Source organism: Ursus arctos, chromosome X (genome assembly GCF_023065955.2).
Source record: "Ursus arctos isolate Adak ecotype North America chromosome X, UrsArc2.0, whole genome shotgun sequence".
In the NCBI taxonomy this organism is placed as follows: domain Eukaryota; kingdom Metazoa; phylum Chordata; class Mammalia; order Carnivora; family Ursidae; genus Ursus; species Ursus arctos.
This window is the reverse complement of record NC_079873.1, coordinates 56,334,696-56,352,727: the sequence shown is the minus strand read 5'-3', so window position 1 is coordinate 56,352,727 and position 18,032 is coordinate 56,334,696. Positions and strand designations below refer to the sequence as shown.

The following is an 18,032-nucleotide window of genomic DNA, read 5'->3' as shown; positions in this document are numbered from 1 at the left end:
GAGGGAGAAGCAGACACCCCGCTGAGCAGGGAGCCTGATGTAGGTCCCCATCCCAGGACTCCAGGATCATGACCTGAGCCAAAGGCAATCGCTTAACCAACTGAGCCACCCAGGCGCCCCCCAGACTGGATTTTATGTGTTTGTTTTTTTTAAGAGAGAGAGCGCATGAGCTGGGGCGGGGAGGGGAGGGCAGGGGCAGAGGGAGAGAGAATCTTTTGTTTTAAAGATTTATTTATTTATTTTGGAGAGCACACAGGCGGGGGGAGGGGCAGACGGAGACTCTCCAGCAGACTCCCCACTGAGCGAGGAGCCTGAAGTAGGGCTCGATCTCCTGACCCTGGGACCCTGGGACGATGACCTGAGCCGAAACCAAGAGTCGGATGCTCAACTGACTGAGCCACCCAGGTAGCCCCCGGATCCTATGCTTTGATTAACGTAAAGGATTGCTCCCAGGCTCCCTGAAAATCTGCTCAGCTGCCCTCCAAGAGCAGCAGTGGCCCACGGCTCAACATCTTCCCCGAACCTGCCAGGTTTAGAAGTGCAACCGCAATACAGGCGCGGGCACTCAAATCAGAAGGAGCCCTCAGGGACCAGCTGGGGTACAGACTTGCCCTGGAGCTTCCACAGGGTCTTACCCTGCCCAACAAATCAGTTTATTTCCTTGTTCCCTTCCAGGGCCCTCTCCTAGCTGGGAGTGTCCGAGACTCGCGAATACTTACATAAGTGCTTCAATGGACTTGGGCTTGATGAAGATGGCAATGGGGTAAAGTTGTGCTTGCTGCAGCCTCTTGATAGCATTGCCAGACACATCTAAGATGCAGTGCTTGCCCTGAAAAGGCAAAGACTTGTTACCAGCCCACCCAGTCCCCATCTACCCAGCCCCAAGCACTTACCCAGTGGCAACCCAAACATCTGCCTGGGGGGGAACCCAGGGCCACCCAAAGAGTTCTGGAAGATTCTACCACTAAGGCACCCAGGCCCCACCTTTTGCTCCTATTAGCCAGAGAAGGCCACATCTGCAGAGGGGTCCCTATTCATGTCGGTGACACGCTGGGGTGGGTTGCATGGAGGAGACACAGCCACCTCCATCCAGGGGCTGGGGACACGCAGAGCCGGCGTGCCTTTGGTAGGCCCCGTGCCCGGAGGAGGCAGACCCTAATGGGATGTCAGCAGGGACATTTCGGTTTTTCCTTTGAGGGTTATATTTAGCAGGGCCCTCTCTCTTCTTACCCTCTCTGCAACTGCCCGCACTGACTGGATGCTGGTCCCATACAGATTATCGTTAAATTGGCCTGCTTCGATGAACTTGTTGTCCTGAATATCCTTCTCCATCTGTTCTCGGGAGACCACAAAGTGGTAGTCTTGGCCATCCACCTCATTATCACGCCGAGGTCGAGTGGTATCTGAGGGAAGAAAGGAAATGCTCACGGACAATGACCTGCCCCAGGCCAAAAGAGATGACCTGTTTCTCTCTCACCTGGGCCCCGAGGCCACTCCAATATATTCCAGGTGAGTAGGGGGGAGAGTAGCTGGAAAGAAGTGTGTCTTGCCTACTTCTCTTGTAACTACCAGGGCTCACACACACGGAGCTATTTGCTTTAGTTTAAACTGGACCAGAAAGGTAGGGTTTCCTGGGCCAGAACCTGGCAGAAGATGCCAAATGTGGCACAGGAGCCAGTGAACCTAACCAGCTGCGCATGGGGCCGTGCCAACAGCACTTGGACCGGGCCCCCCATTACTCCAATCCTTCCTGACCATCACCACTCAAAACTTCTCTCTAGGGGAGGAAGCAGGTCAGCCTGACTAATTAGGCCTCCCAACCCCATTAGCCTTGTGGGAAAATCTGCTGCCTAATCTCTTCCAGCGTGTTAGACCCTGTTCCCAGAGAACCCTAGTACCTGGCCCCAGACCCTTTCCATAGCACATCAGAGCAATCGTTCCCAGGACACTAAGGCCTCCCTTCCAAAGTCTTCCTGGGCTCTTACGTGGCACACAGGATCCAAATTTATGCGGGAACTCCGAGATCAGGTCATCATTGACTCTGTCCTTCATTGGGCCCAGGATGATCACAGGCCTTGCATAGTGAACTGGAGAAAGAGAGCATGGAGGTTGTGAGCGAGGCCTCCCACCAGATGGCCTCTTCCACCTCCAAGTCTGCCTAGAACACCGAAGCTCTGGAGCCACCACTCAGACAGGGCTGAGTGTCCGTGGCCATTCCCTGGCTTTTAACTACAAAGACATCAGACAGCCTTTAATTTGAAAATATCTAAGTCCAAGGCAAGTCTGAAATCAGAAGCATCTCCCCTTCCAACAGATTCAGGAGAAATCTCTGCATGGGCACCAGCAGCTAAGCAAGGTTTTTTTCTGAGGAACCACTATAGGGAGGGACCGGACCAGGACCTCTCTTTTGGCAACGGTCACACCCACTGAGACTGGCCCTTGCCCTCTTTGTCAACCGGTCCTATCCTCTGGAAGGCACCCTGGCAGCAACAAAGGTATGGTGAGGGGTGCACACTGGGCTTCCTTCCCCCTTTTCTATAACACGAGGAAGACAGGAAGACGTAGAAGAGAAGGAGGTGCCCAGGGGCTGGATGTGCGACGAGCCACGCCTTCCCACCCCCCAACTGTCTTCCCTCCGCTGACATAGCCAACCACTGTGTTGGGCCCCATGACCACGAGACTAGCTTGAAGGCAAGACTCTCCGAAGGGGGCTTACTTTCTTGCCGTGTCACTGGCTCATATGACAAAATTGCATCCTCTTGTCCTTCTGCAACAAAAAAGGGGACACGTTAGCACTTTGTAATTTGCCTCCCTGTGTCCTGGTTCCCCTACAACATTCACCTCAGCCCCACCTCTGCCAGAAAACAGCCTTGTCAGGTGGTACTTGCTACCATCTGCCCTATGGGCCTGTCTGCTACCCACTGGCAAGAAAGCACAGGAAGCCCTTCACCACCCCTGGGACAGGAGTCAGGAGTCCTCTTGTTCAGCAAAATACAGCTGACCAAAGGGACATGACCCAGAAGCCATGAAGCCTCCACCAAAAACCACCTCCATTTCTCAGGAACTGCTCTTATAGGTAACAGTCAACTGTGCTCAATTACCCTCTTGCTCTGGTAAGAACCACAGGGAAGCTTCAACTGATCGAGAAATACTGCCCATGTCCCCTAATCTGCAGGCAGGGGAGTCAGGGCACTCATGCAGGCTAACTTTGCCCTTTTAAGGGTCTACTTATCCCCCCTGCGCTGGAAGAAATATCCAGATAAGTGGCTCAAGGCTGGGCTAAGGTCCCCAGTCCCCTTTAAGAGCAACGCTGAGCCCTGCACTCTCCTCATGGTAGAGCTCCATACATCCTAACAGTGATGAACTTCCCCTAAAATAGCCACCAAGCCACTTGGTTCGGGGTGCCTGGAAGTCCCCTAGGGGCTGACAGCAGGGCTGGGGAAGGCAGCAGTATTTGCATCAAGCCCCAGGATGCCTGCTCACAGGCTTCCTCTGAGCCTGAGACTCGTGGGCAGATTGTGCAAGACCTCCAGCCACAGCTCCTGAGAGGCCAGTGCTCCCAAAGTTTGTGGGGATCCAACTGTGGCTTCTCTGGCTTGGTTACGGGATCTCTGCAGGAAAACTGGGCAGTTACCAGATCGCTTAACCCAGCAAGAAGACAAAGACACCGAGCCTTAACCTGGGAGGTCCTACAGCCCTGGAAAGGCAATTCAGGACAACATCCCACAGGAGCCATTTGTCTTTTGGTCTCTAAGCAAATCTGTAAAACTGGCAGCATTTACAGCCCAGGATGCCCATGGCAGGGATTTACTCACTGGCAGCTCACCCTTTCCAGGGCCCCAGGGACGGCTTTAGGTCAGGTCCTGGCCAGAGTGCAGGCCTTATACTCTCCTTTAATTCATGGCCTAAGCCCCACCCCATCAGGACAAAATGGCCACAGCATTTCCAGGATCTCAAAGTGTACATGGCTAAACGAAGCACTAGCCTCTGAACAGAAATGGCAGCCATGCAACGCTGGAATGAGGATGGCTGGGACACATGGTGGCGCTACACGACATGGGGGAGAACGACACACACTTACTGGAACTGCTTTCGCTGTCACTGGTGTTGGATGTCACTCCCTCTGCAAGCCAACAAGAAAGAGACTCCGATTCAGAACACACCACTGAGAGGTCACACGCGGCACAAAACTCAGATCCTCCAGGAGGCAAGACACTGAGCTGCCAAGTCAGGCCGCAGGAGGCCTGCCACATCCAGGCTACCAACTGGAAGGCAGAGCTCCAGTCCTGAGCCCCCGGCCACCTCATACTTGTCCCCAGAGCCCTCTCGGTTGGCCGAGTCCCTCCCTATACACTACAAGCCTTCCATTCTTCAGCAGCATCCTCTTCATCTGAATCAAAAGAACTGACTTGGATGGTTTCCAAATCCTATCTCAAAATGCATCTCCCAAGGCTAACAACAGGAAAGGACAGGCAGTGACAGTAGCAAGGAGTCCGGGGACCAGGCTGCTCCTGAATTCCCTCCCCCAGACAGAGCCCCCGAAGTACAGAGTTGTGCAGTGCTCCAGAACTAAGAGGTTAAGCACTGGTAAGTTGAGCTGTCACCAGGGAATGAGGCTCTGACTGTTCGGTGGGACCAGCAGCCCTTCTGCCACCACTATCATCTAGCCTCCTCCTCCTCCTAGCTTGGCCTCAGTGGGGCGGGAGGATGCTCCTCCATCCACAGTAAGACAGACGCGTCAAAATACGGAGACGACAAACACAGAACACTGGGAGGCCAAGACAACCGTCCTGTCTCAGACCACTGGGACTTGCCCACGTCTGAGTGTGGGCACAGCCGCCACGCTCAAAGGAGGCACAAGGGGCAGTTTGGCCCAAACAAAGGCCAGTGCTCCCAAGACAACAGGCAAATGAAGATGAAACATGAACATAACAAATGATGGACAGAGACACTGCTCGTTTCAGCCAAGATGACACTGTTCCAGACTGCGATATGCTGTGGCCCCGTAGGAAGGACTGCATGAGCTGTCACCCAAGGCTAGTTCTTGAGCAATCCCCCCGGAAGCTCCTTTACCTTCACACCTTTATCACTTATTGAAGGAGAGTATACGCTGACAGAACCTGCCCAGCACAGCCATGTACGTGCCCCACTGTGCACAGAGGGGACGCTAAGATGCCGTCCTCTCGGTCCCTTCATTTTCCACTCTAAAATTATTTTCCAGAGAGGACAGGTCAGAGTTTTCCTGAGCTAAGGCGCTAGATACATATGTATAGATGGTCCATAAATGCCGCTGAGACCCCCCTACCAGCTCAGCCCCCTAGAGATGCTCCATGGAAAGCTAGCCCAAGGCTGTTTGCCGAGGCCCCTGGACCTGCTGGGATGTCCCAGATGCATGATGGGTAAAGGGCTTCACAGTACTCTTGCCCCTAGTTAGAGAGACCAAAACAGCTCATTCTTAAGCCCAATTCTTTGGTGCTGTGTCGTTAGGAGAAGAAGCCAACCATCGGGCACCCCTCACCTCAACAATAGGCTAGAGATGAGCTGAGTGGTCACCCCTGGAGAAGTACTTCTTGCCCACCTCATTTCTAAGGCGGGGCGCCAAGATGGCTCCCCACCCCTTCAAGGTACAAAAGGAAAACACAGACGTGAATGATAGGCTTTTATTAGGGTACCAGGGATCCAGAGCAAAAGTGTGACATTCAGAGCCACTTGTTCCTCCTCCTGCTGTGGTGTCAGAGTCCTCACAACTTTGTCCTCCCCTCACCCTTTGCCCTCACCCACGTTCCCTATACCCCCAACCCCAGCATCTCCACTCATGCCAGAAATACAGTTAGTGGTGTGTAAGTTTGACTTACTCAGGTTCTTTGCTCCATAATAATCGTCACTTAACCCAGGGAAGTCCTGATTTCACAGACAGCAAGGACAAAGAGAGAGGGGAGGAGGGGAGGGAGGGAGGGAGGGAGGGAGGGAGGGGGGAGGGAGGGAGGGAAAGAATTGGGACAAAAGAGAAAATAGAGAAAAAAGACAAGGGGAAGGAAGAATACAGAGCCAGGTGAGCATTAGTGACAGAAGTATGAAATACTATGAAGACCTATAATTATAGTGAGGTTAAGAATTTTGCTACAGAAAGAACACCCCAGATCAGATAAGATACGGGTGCTTCATACTGCCCAACTTGCTGCCAGAGGGCTTTGGAGCGGACTATCTTTCTGAGGTGGTCTACAGTCTACAGCCCCAACAGGACAGAACAGGTAGACTCTCCAAGGCTTCGAGTACCTGTTTTGGCTGAATTTGTACTTATAGAGCCCAGGTCTCTGCTCGGCCCTTGTAATCACCACTTCCCTCTGAGGGTGCACCACAGAGCAGGCAGAATTATCATCATCCCAGGGAGCCTTCACCTAATACTGACTCACTCTGTCCCGACCCTTCAGGGAAAGCTTTGTGCAGTGTCAGGTGTGGCCTTCAAAGCTGACCTGAGTTGTGCAGACCACAGGGGATGAGCTCAGCTTCTGGAGGATAAGCACTAAGTGGTTTCAACTCTCACCCAACAGGAAGCCCCCACCCCTCAGCTGGGCCACCCAACAGCGAACCCTCCCCAGGTAAGATCGAGCATGGAGGTTCTGAGGCTGATCCAGGGAACTGTGGTGACCTCCCTTCAGACCGTCTCCCACCACTCATGAGCAGAACCAACTGCAGCTCCTGCTTCTTACTGGGCTACTCAGGATTATGACCCATAACCTCCATTTGGATGAAGGCACCCTTGGATTGACTAGCTACCACTACAGACAGCAATGACCTACATAGACCATGACCATGAATCAGGCTGGCCTAGACAAAGTCAGTCTCCTGCCAGTCCCAACAGTCCAGGACCCCAAGGCCCTTCCTTAAGAGGCAGCAGAGGAGAGGCTTACAATCCACCATGAGCCATATGAGAAGTGTTTTACCAGCTTGACCTGGTGTTTAAGGTGAGGGTCAGAGCAGTTAATTTCCGAGGCATATGGTAGAATATGAATATTTCTCAGGATTACGTTGGTTCTTAAAAGTCAGCTTATGGCCTTTTCTACCATTTACTGTTGTTTAATAAATCTTTATTTAGCCCATGTTGAGTAATCCCCCTTCTACGTCATTTCCTTAAGCAGGAAGAATTTTATTTTGAAGGCTGGCTCTGTATCTGGAATGACAGTGAGTCTGTTGGAGCCATGTGGACATATGCACATGCACGTAATTCAAGAAGCAGGTCCAACTCCAGGTGTCCAGGGAAGAAAAGGCTCTTCTCTTAACACAGATGAATGAAGTTAAGGGAAAGAAAACACAGGAGGAAGAAGCCAGGAGAGCAACGCTGAGTCCCTAGACCTGGTTCTCTTGAGAAACCATTCTTCTAAACCTGACGCTATGGCTGAGAACTGATCACTACCACAGCAGAGCTTGGCCTGGCACCCCCAATGCCAGTGCCAGGGATGCCCTGGTAGGCCAGCCTTGGAACCAGTTGGTCCTTAGAGCCTTCAACTTTCTTTCGGAGTGAGCAGCTGGATAAGAGAGACCCAACGTCTCCCTGTGCAGACCAATTTCTACACTGACTGCAAATAAGCAAATATGCACACGCACACACACACATGCACGCATGGACGGACGGACGGACAGACACACACACACACACACACACACACACACACACACACACACGCTTTCCGCATCTTCTCATAAGGGGAGGTGCAAATGAGGAAGAGAGGGCGGGGCTGTGGACAGTCTGCTCTCTGTACCCTGCTGCTACTTACGTTCCTGTATGCTGCTCTCCTGGGCCATGTTTTCTTTGCTCTTGTAAAATGGAAACTTTCGAGAGAGGCGGAAACTCTTTTTACGTTTCGTTTTGATCGACTGTGAAAGAACATGAAGATGGAGGGGAAGGACAGAAGAAAAAAAAACAGAACAATGGATTTTAAAGCATGCAAGAAAAACTAAAATGGAGACAATGGTGAGCTAAATAAAAGACCATTTCTCACAAATGGAGTCTATGAGATTAAATGAAAGTTGATGTAAGAGGAAAATTATGTTTACAGGAAAATGTTGTAGGGATGTTAGAGGTGTCTACTTAATCCAGACTCACAGCACTCACTGGCACTTTCTAAAGGACAAAGGTCACCGTAGCCTCCTGGACACATGCCCTAAGGTGCCACTGATACACACAGAGTCATCTACTCCGTGTTTCGCTTCCCTCTACCGCTCCAGAAGTTCTTTGGCCTGCGAAGCTCACAGAAGAAAAGGGGTGAATGACTGAGCTCTCATGCCTCATTGGTCTGAGGGGAGGTGGTCGGAGCTCTGAGGCTGGCCTTCCTCGCTGGGTAACAAGGCCAGGTTCTGTTCAGGGTCCCCACAGCTCTGACAGGGTCTGCGACCAGGGAGATACCCACAGATGGCTTCATGTACCCGGAACAAGTCAGCCTTTCCAGACAGTGCAACTCCAACACATCTTCCAGAGCCAGTAACCCAGGGGGAAGGGGGAAGGAGTACAGACTGGACACAGAGTTTCAGTGCCCTCTCTCTGCTTTCTGAAAAGCAGTCAGTGTTCTGATAGGACAGAGTCAGCCCCCTGAAAAAGAGATTCTGTTGTGCTCCCCAGTTGTCTTATCCAGCAGACAGACTCCAAGCTTCTTACTCCTCTTCACATATTGGCTGACTTCCTTGGGGATCCCCACTTACCCTGTTCGACTCAATCATCCCTGTCCTGGCATGGAACTTCACGGTTTTCAATCGAGCTCTTTCTTTCTTTTCCACCCTGTTTTGGAATCAGAAAGGAGTCGTGTTACTAACTGCCAGTGCTTGGTCTCCGCAGCCACCTTTGGCTCCCGGAGTCATAACTGTGTCTTGAGCACCAACTCTACCGAAAAGGAATGATACAACACATCCACTGCTCTCAAGCAACTCAGAGCATAACAGGTACAAAAGAAAGCAATACCAGCAAAAGGGCAAAGAAGGCCTCAAGATCATGACCACTCACCTCTTCTTACTGGGGATCACGCCGATTTGCTCGCTTTCTCCATGCGGGGTCACCAGTCTCGCCTGCCACCACTCATCATCAGATGCATTAATGACGTGCAGAATGTCACCATAGGAGAAGCTGAGCCCCTGGCTTGGCAGGCAGCTGTCCCGAGTTCGATCATAATCAAACAGGGCCCTGAAACACACAGCGAAATGAAGTCATCATCCTAACCCTGAACACCAGGAGCCTGGCACTCTTGAAAGGATGGCAGAGGAAGGCCCACCCAAAGAGTCAGCACAGACCCAGAAGCCTCAGATCAGACCAGAGGGAATTCCCCAGGAGACTGCATCCTTCCTCTGGTCTCGATGTTACAGATATGTGCCTCTTCTCAAAGAAATATCCCATTCTCCCAAAAAGGGGAATAAGAGAAAAATCTTTCATGAGTCCCAATGACTCAAAGATTCTATCTAGACACAAGGTAGAAGTCCAGAGCAGAACACACAACAGTCCCCCCCTCCCCCACATCCCAGGGAAACAAGTTAGCTCTACCAAAGGGCGTCCTCGGTTTACAAACATATCCTCAAAAAGTAGTTGAAGGCAGGACATAAAAATGTTAACTACGGTGTCAAACAATGAATGGTAAATGCTGCAGAGACACAAAAGAGAAAAGGACCCCGTGTCCTGGGACAACGAAGGAAAAAGCTAAGGCTGACATTCACCCACACGACGATAAAGTTGAAAAGGACCCTGCAAAGAAACCTCCTAGTTTAGTCTCTGACTCTTACACAGAGGGAGAGGGAGGCTCAGGGAGGAAGAATAAGGTGACCCACATCACACGCCTGCCTGACCTAGGATGGATGCCAGGTCCTCTGACAAGACATGCAGAGTAGAGTGATAAAGGAGAAGGTGGGGAAAGGCGGGAAAGGAGCTGTACCATCCAGGCTTGAGAAAAAGGAGGAGCCCAACTTGGCTGTAGCTGGAATCCTAGGAAATGTGGTTGGAAATAAAGGTCCATGGCAAGTTTTGGAAGGCCCTGAATATACCTGATCCAGTGGCCCCTGAAGATTTGAGCAGGGAAGTGACAAGTCAAGACAGCCTTTAGGAACATCAATCCACCCTCATATGTAATGGGATCATCGTGTGGAGTGGGGTGGGGTGGACTGAAGGCAAATTTAAACCCAAACTACAAGCTCAAATCCTTCACCATCCACGGCTGAGTCCGGCTCTGGTGACGCTGGGGCTTCACACCGGAGCTCCCAGCTTCACGGGATAAACTCACCTGCACGGAAGTGTCTACTTTTCTCATCCACTGGATCTCTGCTCATAGAGTCACTGCGAATGGGTGATTTCAGTGAGAAGTTTGTATTTTTCTACTCGCCATCTAGGCTCTCTTTTTTATATTCTCTGTCAACACCTTTGTACACACAGCCCGGTGCGTTTCCAAGAACTAGTTCCAAGATTTAGACTTCTACCTGTAGTTCGGTGGTCTGTGGCTCAGCTGGAAGCTGCGAAGTAAAACCCACTATTTCCCCATGTGCAGGCCCAAATGCAATACAGAAGGTAGTAAAACTGGGCAGAGTGAACTACCCGTCTACTTTTTAAACTTCTTGAAACAGAATTCTTGAGAAAGCAGTATCAGATTATTTGAAAGTGAAAATACCCAAACTCTGACATAAAGCCCTTTATCTCCCTCAGTGTATGCACTCAAAGCAGTAAGGAGAGAGGCCGGACCAGCAGATCAAGGCTCTCAACCCAAGAGCGTCTTTCCCGGCTCCGTGTGACAGGATCAAATCTGAATGCATTTGCCCTGCATTTGAAACTCAGTTTCCTAAAGCAAGGGAGGCATTTTGTCAGATGTTCCTACGAAGACGTGCACGGTGAAGACCTTATTCTAAGTGACAATGAGAAACACTAAATGTCATTCTGGGCTTCAAAGATTAAAACAAATGTAGTAAGGAAAAGAACAGAACTTGGATTAAGCACAAATTAGTTTGGGGAGGGAAGAAGGGAGATATTAAAATGAATTAGGAGAGATTAGGATGAGGTTGTAAACACTGGAAGGGAGAGCTTACTGGTGACAATCCAGGGACAATCCAATATATATTCTAGCACCCCACAGAACCGTATCTGACCTTTGCCAACAGCAGTAAGAAGCTGGAGCACATATGATCAAGTTGATATAAACATGTTTTCTGGATGTCAGGAAGCCAATTATTGGTCATTTTTTTAAACATCTGAGATTGAAATGAAACTAATATGCCAGGTCACTTCCAAGAGGAATTTCAGATACCTTACCATATTAAGACACACGTACCACGAGCTAAGTAACAACAAAGTAAGTGTGGATCCCAGTCACTGAGAAAGCCAGCAGTGAGCACTGCACACGGCCGGCGGCGCCGTCTGCTTTGCTTTTACCCACAGGCACAGGGGCCTTTTACAACTTTACTTTCAAAAATAAAGTCAACATAAAAAGAAACTGCTTTCAAATATTTGTGCTGTTTCTTTCTCTTTTCTAACACATTTCGAAACCACTGCTGCTTCTTGCTACTTGTTGATTACTTTTTTTTTTTTTTTACATTTTAGACACTAGATATTGGTTTTCTTTTTTCTTTTTAAAAAAATTTTATTTATTTATTTGAGAGAGCGAGAGAGATCACAGAGGGAGAGGGAGAAGCAGACTCGCCACTGAGCAGGGACCCTGACGCTGGGCTCGATCCCAGGACCCTGAGATCACGACCTGAGCCAAAGGCAGTTGCTTAACCTAACCAACTGAGCCACCAAGGCGCCCTGAGATACTGGTTTTCGATAGCACTCACCTATCCTTTTGCCATTGTCCTCCCAATTTAGTTATATCACATTTTGGGGGGATAAATGATATTTAATTTTACATTATTATGTAAATAGTGTCCATAAATAACTACCTTCCCTTTCCTAGAAGGTTTCGCTATGGTTTCTTTCCTGCCAGAAACACTTAATTTTTTTATCGGGTTATTTTTCTTTCTTTTTTTTTTTTTTTTAAAGATTTTATTTATTTATTTGACAGAGACAGCCAGCGAGAGAGGGAACACAAGCAGGGGGAGTGGGAGAGGAAGAAGCAGACTCATAACGGAGGAGCCTGATGTGGGACTCGATCCCAGAACGCTGGGATCACGCCCTGAGCTGAAGGCAGACGCTTAACCGCTGTGCCACCCAGGTGCCCCTATCGGGTTATTTTTCTAACATCCCTATTATTTTGTAACTTATTTAACACAGAGGTCTATTTAGCTTTACTGTTTCTTTTTGTTACAGCCAAAATATTTGAAAGCAGTTTCCTCTGTAGAGCCAGAAAAGAGGAGAATAGGAAAATGATGTATTTTTTTGCAGAAGATATTGTAGTATTTGAGATTTTATAGTATTCATATGCATGAATTTCATTAAAATTTAAATTTATAAAAGCTCATTATAGATTATTTGAAAACCATAAAGTCTAAAAACAGAAAAATCACATTTAATATAACTCAGAACCGTTCTTCATATTGTTGTGATACTGTATAATATTATGTAATAAGTACACAAAAAACAGATTTCACTGAGACGGAAACATGGTGTATATGTAAAATTTGGGAACATTAGTTGTCACTTGAAATTGTATCATTAATATTTCCCATGTCATGGACTATTCATCCAAACTACTATTTTTAAAGATGATACAATATTCTATTCTTAAGGATATTCATTAATTAAGCAAGTATTTTTGAGCATCTAATATGCTCAGGCACTCTTCTGGGTGTTTAAGGGAAAAAAAAAAAAAAGGAAAGAAAGCACCTGGCCTGAGTCATTTACTTCCGGTAAGGAACATGTTTGGCTCTAAGTTCCCTGGCAAACAAGGCAAAAAAAAAGGGGGGGGGGGCTGTTTCCCAATAAAAAATGGTCCCCAAGTCTATCTGGATTTTGTTTGATGAATTTGTGGATGAGGAACACTGAACAACAGAATAAAGTATGTTTTTAAACTATGATTTTGTTAAAGACACGGCAGCACATTTGAATTTGAAATAAAAGAAAATGAATTTGAAATTCTGAACCGTAACGTCATTCTCAATTGAGAATGTAAAATGAATGAACAAGAATTTCTTTTTCTATCAGTCAGAACTACAAATGGAAAAAGAGCTTTGCAGGACATCGGAGCCTCAGAGGTCTCTAAGTTTCTTTCTAGCTCCAGCATTTCATGAGCTCAAGTCTTCCCTAAGTCTTCTCTACCAGGTCAAACATGCCCAATTCCCTCACCAGTCCCTCCACTATCATGACGGTGATTTATTTTCCAAATCCACAATGTGGATTTTCTCTAAATCCACTTTCTCTCTTTTCCCGACAAAACTTTATTTGACTATGAGCTAGAAAAGTTCCTCAGAAATGATAGAAAGCAGGCCCAGAGGCGCCTAGAGTTGTACGGTGGGTGACTCTCACACTGGGGCTCTTAATTCTCAGAAACATTTCATGAGGTCTAAGTCACAGTCACATTACAAACAGGAAAAAAAAAAAAAAGCTAACTCCCCACTTGGCTATGTCTAAAAAATACCTTTCTTCCATTATTCAAACATTCACTTTGTCTACTTTGTGTGGGGCGCTGTGTTTGATAGGTGGGAGACACAAAAGCAAGATTAAGTCCTGGCCTTACAGAGTGTGCTGGCCAAGTATGTGGTAGTGAGAGGCACGAAGGAGAGATAAGCCCAGGCCTAAAAGCTTTCAGAGGGAGCATAGGTCACACCTAACTTGGGGAAGCTATGAGGAAGGGTTGACTTTTGAACTGGGCCTCAGTGAAGGTTCGGGATTTCAAGAGAGAGGTGGGGAGACGCCCTTCTGGCTAGAAAGAACAACATGAGCAAAGGCTTAGAGGCAAGCGACACAGGGTGTGTGGTGGGGTCAGCAGGACCCATATTTGGCTGCAGTGCAAGGCGCTCAGTCTGCAGTCCAGCTAAGGAGTCTGGCATTCACTTAGTAGGCGCTGTGAGACCGACTTCAAGGTCTCAGCTTTTTTTTATCATTACCAGGCTAAACTTTCATGTGGAAGGTACAATTAAAAGAGAACAAGGGGCGCCTGGCTGGCTCAGTCAGTAGAGCACATGACTCTTCATCTCAGGGTCGTGAGTCTGAAGCCCCACGTTGGGCATAGAGAAGAAAGAAAAGAAAGAGAAAGAGAAAGAGAAAGAGAGAAAGAAAGAAAGAAAGAAAGAAAGAAAGAAAGAAAGAAAGAAAGAAAGAAAGAAAGAAAGGAAAGAAAAGAAAAAAAAAGAAAGAAAAGAAAAGAAAAAAAACTAAAAGAGAACAGGCTGTGTAGTAAACTGAAACCACCTTTCAAATGATGTATATTTTATGGAATCAGAAAAAAGTACGTAACTTAGACCTTAATGAATTTTGGGGGCAGCTGGGTGGCACAGCTAGTGAAGCATTCGACTCTCGATTTCAGCTCAGGTCATGATCTCAGGGTCGTGAGATCCAGCCCTGTGTCGGGCTCTGCACCCAGTGCAGAGTCTGCTTGAGATTCTCTCTCCCTCTGCCCCTCTCACCATCCCATCTCTCTCTCTCTAAAATAAATAATCTTTAAAAATTTTTTTTTTAAATTTTATTTTGAAAAAGTATCGACTGCCTATGTGAGATCTTTAAGAAGCATGCTAAACTGTGGCCATCTAGCAGTGATGATCTGTCTTAGGAACAGCCTAGAATCTAAAAGTGACAGGAACTGACTGCTTGTTACAAATGCCTCAGGTGGGAACTGGTAAGAGGATTAAGGAAAACCTTTCTCCACAACATGGATATATCCTCCCACCCACCCCTTTTTATCCTTAGGGCAAGCACTAGAGAAAGTCAAGGCAGATACCATACCACCCCTTTTAAACAGGACTTTAACCACTGTCCTGAAACTGAAATCCTATACATGGAAGGCCCAGATGACATAGCAACAAAACTTTCCAACCTCTGACTCAAAAAGAGTGAGCAGAAAAAAAGAAAGCCAATACCTATTTGTCTCCAGACACCTAGAATCACATTTAACCACTCTGGTACCTTGGTCCCACCCCGTGTACGTGAGTTTATTGACAAGATGGTGTGTTGGGAGACTAGGCACCTCAGAAACCCTTTATTCTTTCTGGGTCTAGATAAAAAGAATTTCAAGAAAGCCTCTGAGTTGAGGACTGGTCAGTTCAGAGGGAAACACTATGCCAGGAGAGAACAAAGCTTATGGAAATACTATCATCTACAGCCTAAGATCACAGTAAGTGGTCTACATAAAAGATTGTTCTTCAACCCTGAATATGTTCCTCCTTGGTTATGGCCACGCTCTCTGTGAAGCAAGGGAAAGCCAGATCCTGGGTTTTCCTGCAACTTCTCAAACATTATGGCCAGGCCAGAAAAACACCGACTTCTCTTAAAAGCAGGGTAAAGACTGGCCCAAAGAAAATGTGGCATGTAAAAACAAAGTGAAAGTGGGCAACGAAGCAGCCTTCCGGAGCCAAGTCACACCAGCAGGAAAAGCAGATGCTCACTTCCCAGGGTCTGCAGGTTGGAGTTCCCGAGCTAAGCTTCAGCACGGCAGCTTTAAGTGCTGCTGCCTATCTTCCTAAGGAGAAAGCACTGCCAAAGGTCTTGAAAGATATGTTGTGTAAGTGGTGACCTTTCAAACAGTATCCCCTAAGAGCTGCGTGCACCTGCCCACATAATACACGTGCTCTGGGGGACTTTGCCTAATCTTCCCTTCAGCTGGGACCTCACTGCCGGACAGGAAAGCAGCAAGATAATCAGCTCAAAGTAAACAGATTACCAGGCCAAAGTCTCTGCAGTTCAGATCCTAAATTGTGAGGTTTGGGTCTAAAAGATCCAGAGAAATCAGAAGCACCTGGCACAGCCACCTCAGTGTCTTGGTGAACAGGAATGCAAAGAAAATGGCAACCACCAAGGAAACCGGCTGGACAGGTTTCTCCAAGCAAAATAAACAAGAGCACTTCAGCACTTCAGCCTCAAAGACAAGTGGCTGCTTCTGCTGCACTCACCTAGTTGCGCGCCCACCCCTCTGCCGTTGGCTCCAGCCATCTGTGCGGCCTGGGGAGGTGGGGGGGGCTCTGCCGGCCCCCTTCTCACCCTCATGGGCAACACCCGCCAGGCTCAACCCAAGTCCCACCCTTCTCCGTGACCCTGTCCACTCCAAATTTCTTTCTTCCAAATTCATACTATGTATTTAGCAATGACCTTTCTTAATGTTTTCTACTTACGGCTATTTAACTCTCGCAGTTTTAAAATCTTTCATAGTATATCACCAAAGGGGAAGCCCTTTGCGAACTAAGGCCGTGTCTGATGCTCATGAACGGTGGAGGAGATCAGGCTGGGGGAGTGGGTCACAAAACACCCTCCCAGTTACTCTCCAGTTGCTATCCCTCAGAGTCCTCCCACTGCATTTCCCTCCCATGCCAGTTGGGGTCTAAGACACTGCTTCCTTCCTTTGGTCAGTGTTGTGGGCTGAATGTTCGTGTTCTGCCAAAATTCATACATTGAGGTCCTAACCTTTCAGGTGATGGTATTTGGAGATGGAGCCTTAGGGAGGTAATTTGGTTCGTATAAGGTCATGAAGGAGATAGTTCTCCTATGAGAAGAGGAAGAGACAAGGAGAGATTTCTCTCTTTCTCCCTCTGTCCTTGCATGCACCCAGGAAAGGCCAGGTGAGGACACGGCAAGACGGTGGCCATCTACGAGCCAGGAAAGTTGGGGGGGTGTTGCTCACCAGAACCTGAATCCGCCGGCACCTACTTTTTAGACTTTCAAGTGTCCAGAACTGGGAGAAATAACTGCCTGTTGTTTAAGCCACCCAATCTATGGTACTTTGTTACAGCAGTCTGAGCTACAGAAAGTACCAGATAAAAGGCACATATTATTTGAAAATTGAGCAGTCCCTCTTTTGCCTGGTCCATGTGAAGCATGCTCCGAGAGCCATAAGGCAATAGTCACTCATCAGCTCTTGACCTTACTGCGAGAGCTAAAATTGCTAGCAGCTTCCAAAAAGCAGCCTAAAAGCCCACACTAGAGTACTCAGGTCGACACAAGATGGGTCATCAAAGAGCCACAAGTGCAGCTGACAGCGAGTCAGGTCTTCGTGGTACTCTGTGCAGAAGGGAACATGGAGAACAAGGAAGGGCACTGTTTTTAGTCTACTTCAAAGTCTCAGGCCTTAAAGGTCAGTTATGACGTTAGACGGGCGGTCAAGGACCAATTGCCCCGCAATATGTGAACATTTGGGGTCACAACACCTGTAGGGTCAGCTGAGGGGATTATGAGCACAGGTCCAGGACTGCTGTTAGGGAAATATGCTCTAGCAATAGGCAGTTCAAGAATCACGGACACAGGAAACTCTGCCGCGTCCTCTGGTAGCCCTGAACACGACAGAAATTGCTATTGCTTTTTAAGATGTATATTCTTGTCACCCCCCCAATTCTGTCAGATAGTGAAGCCTGCCAGAATCACCTCAGTGGCATTTTAATCCACTACTGAAACTCGTTAACGAACAAGACAAAGTCAGGCTCTCCTAAGCACCACCCTGGGCTATAAGCACAGGACAGTTGCACAATTAATGTCTGCTTGGTGACGAGAAGGAGCTTTCTCCAGCCTTCTTTGATGATCAAGCCAATATTTCTGACACAGTTTCTGGAATAGAGACTACAGATGCCCCAACATGATTTCCTTCCTTGAGTGGGAAGAAGACTGGGATGGTAGATGGCCAGCCGGGATGCCAGGACTCACCAAAGGCCCGCCTGATACTGTCCTGTGGCTGTGAAGAATGCACCCAGCCTAACCCAGACTTGCAAAAGCTATTTCTATAAATACGCTCTCAAGCCTCTTGGCAACCTTCGGAGGACTAGTTGTTTTGTTTGTTCGTTCATTCATTTATTCATTCATTCAAGAAATAAACAAACAAAAGAACACCCAAGTTTAGAACTTGAGAGTCCCTGAAACTCACCTACACTGTGTCTTTTTGTACTCCCTTCACAGCAGAATGGCCTGAATTAAACACCCCACCACCCTGATCCTGAGCAAG

At 48.1% G+C, this 18,032-nt stretch overlaps 1 protein-coding gene across 1 annotated transcript in view; it reads right to left on the bottom strand.

The window, feature by feature from the left end:
• DLG3 (discs large MAGUK scaffold protein 3) overlaps positions 1-18,032 on the bottom strand; it is a 53,770-nt gene that overhangs the window by 3,732 nt on the left and 32,006 nt on the right. Inside the window, 8 exon segments of the mRNA XM_026485795.3 lie at positions 720-829; positions 1,231-1,403; positions 1,986-2,087; positions 2,717-2,767; positions 4,082-4,123; positions 5,856-5,901; positions 8,698-8,773; positions 8,996-9,172. Of these exon segments, the coding sequence (XP_026341580.1) occupies positions 720-829; positions 1,231-1,403; positions 1,986-2,087; positions 2,717-2,767; positions 4,082-4,123; positions 5,856-5,901; positions 8,698-8,773; positions 8,996-9,172 (777 nt within the window).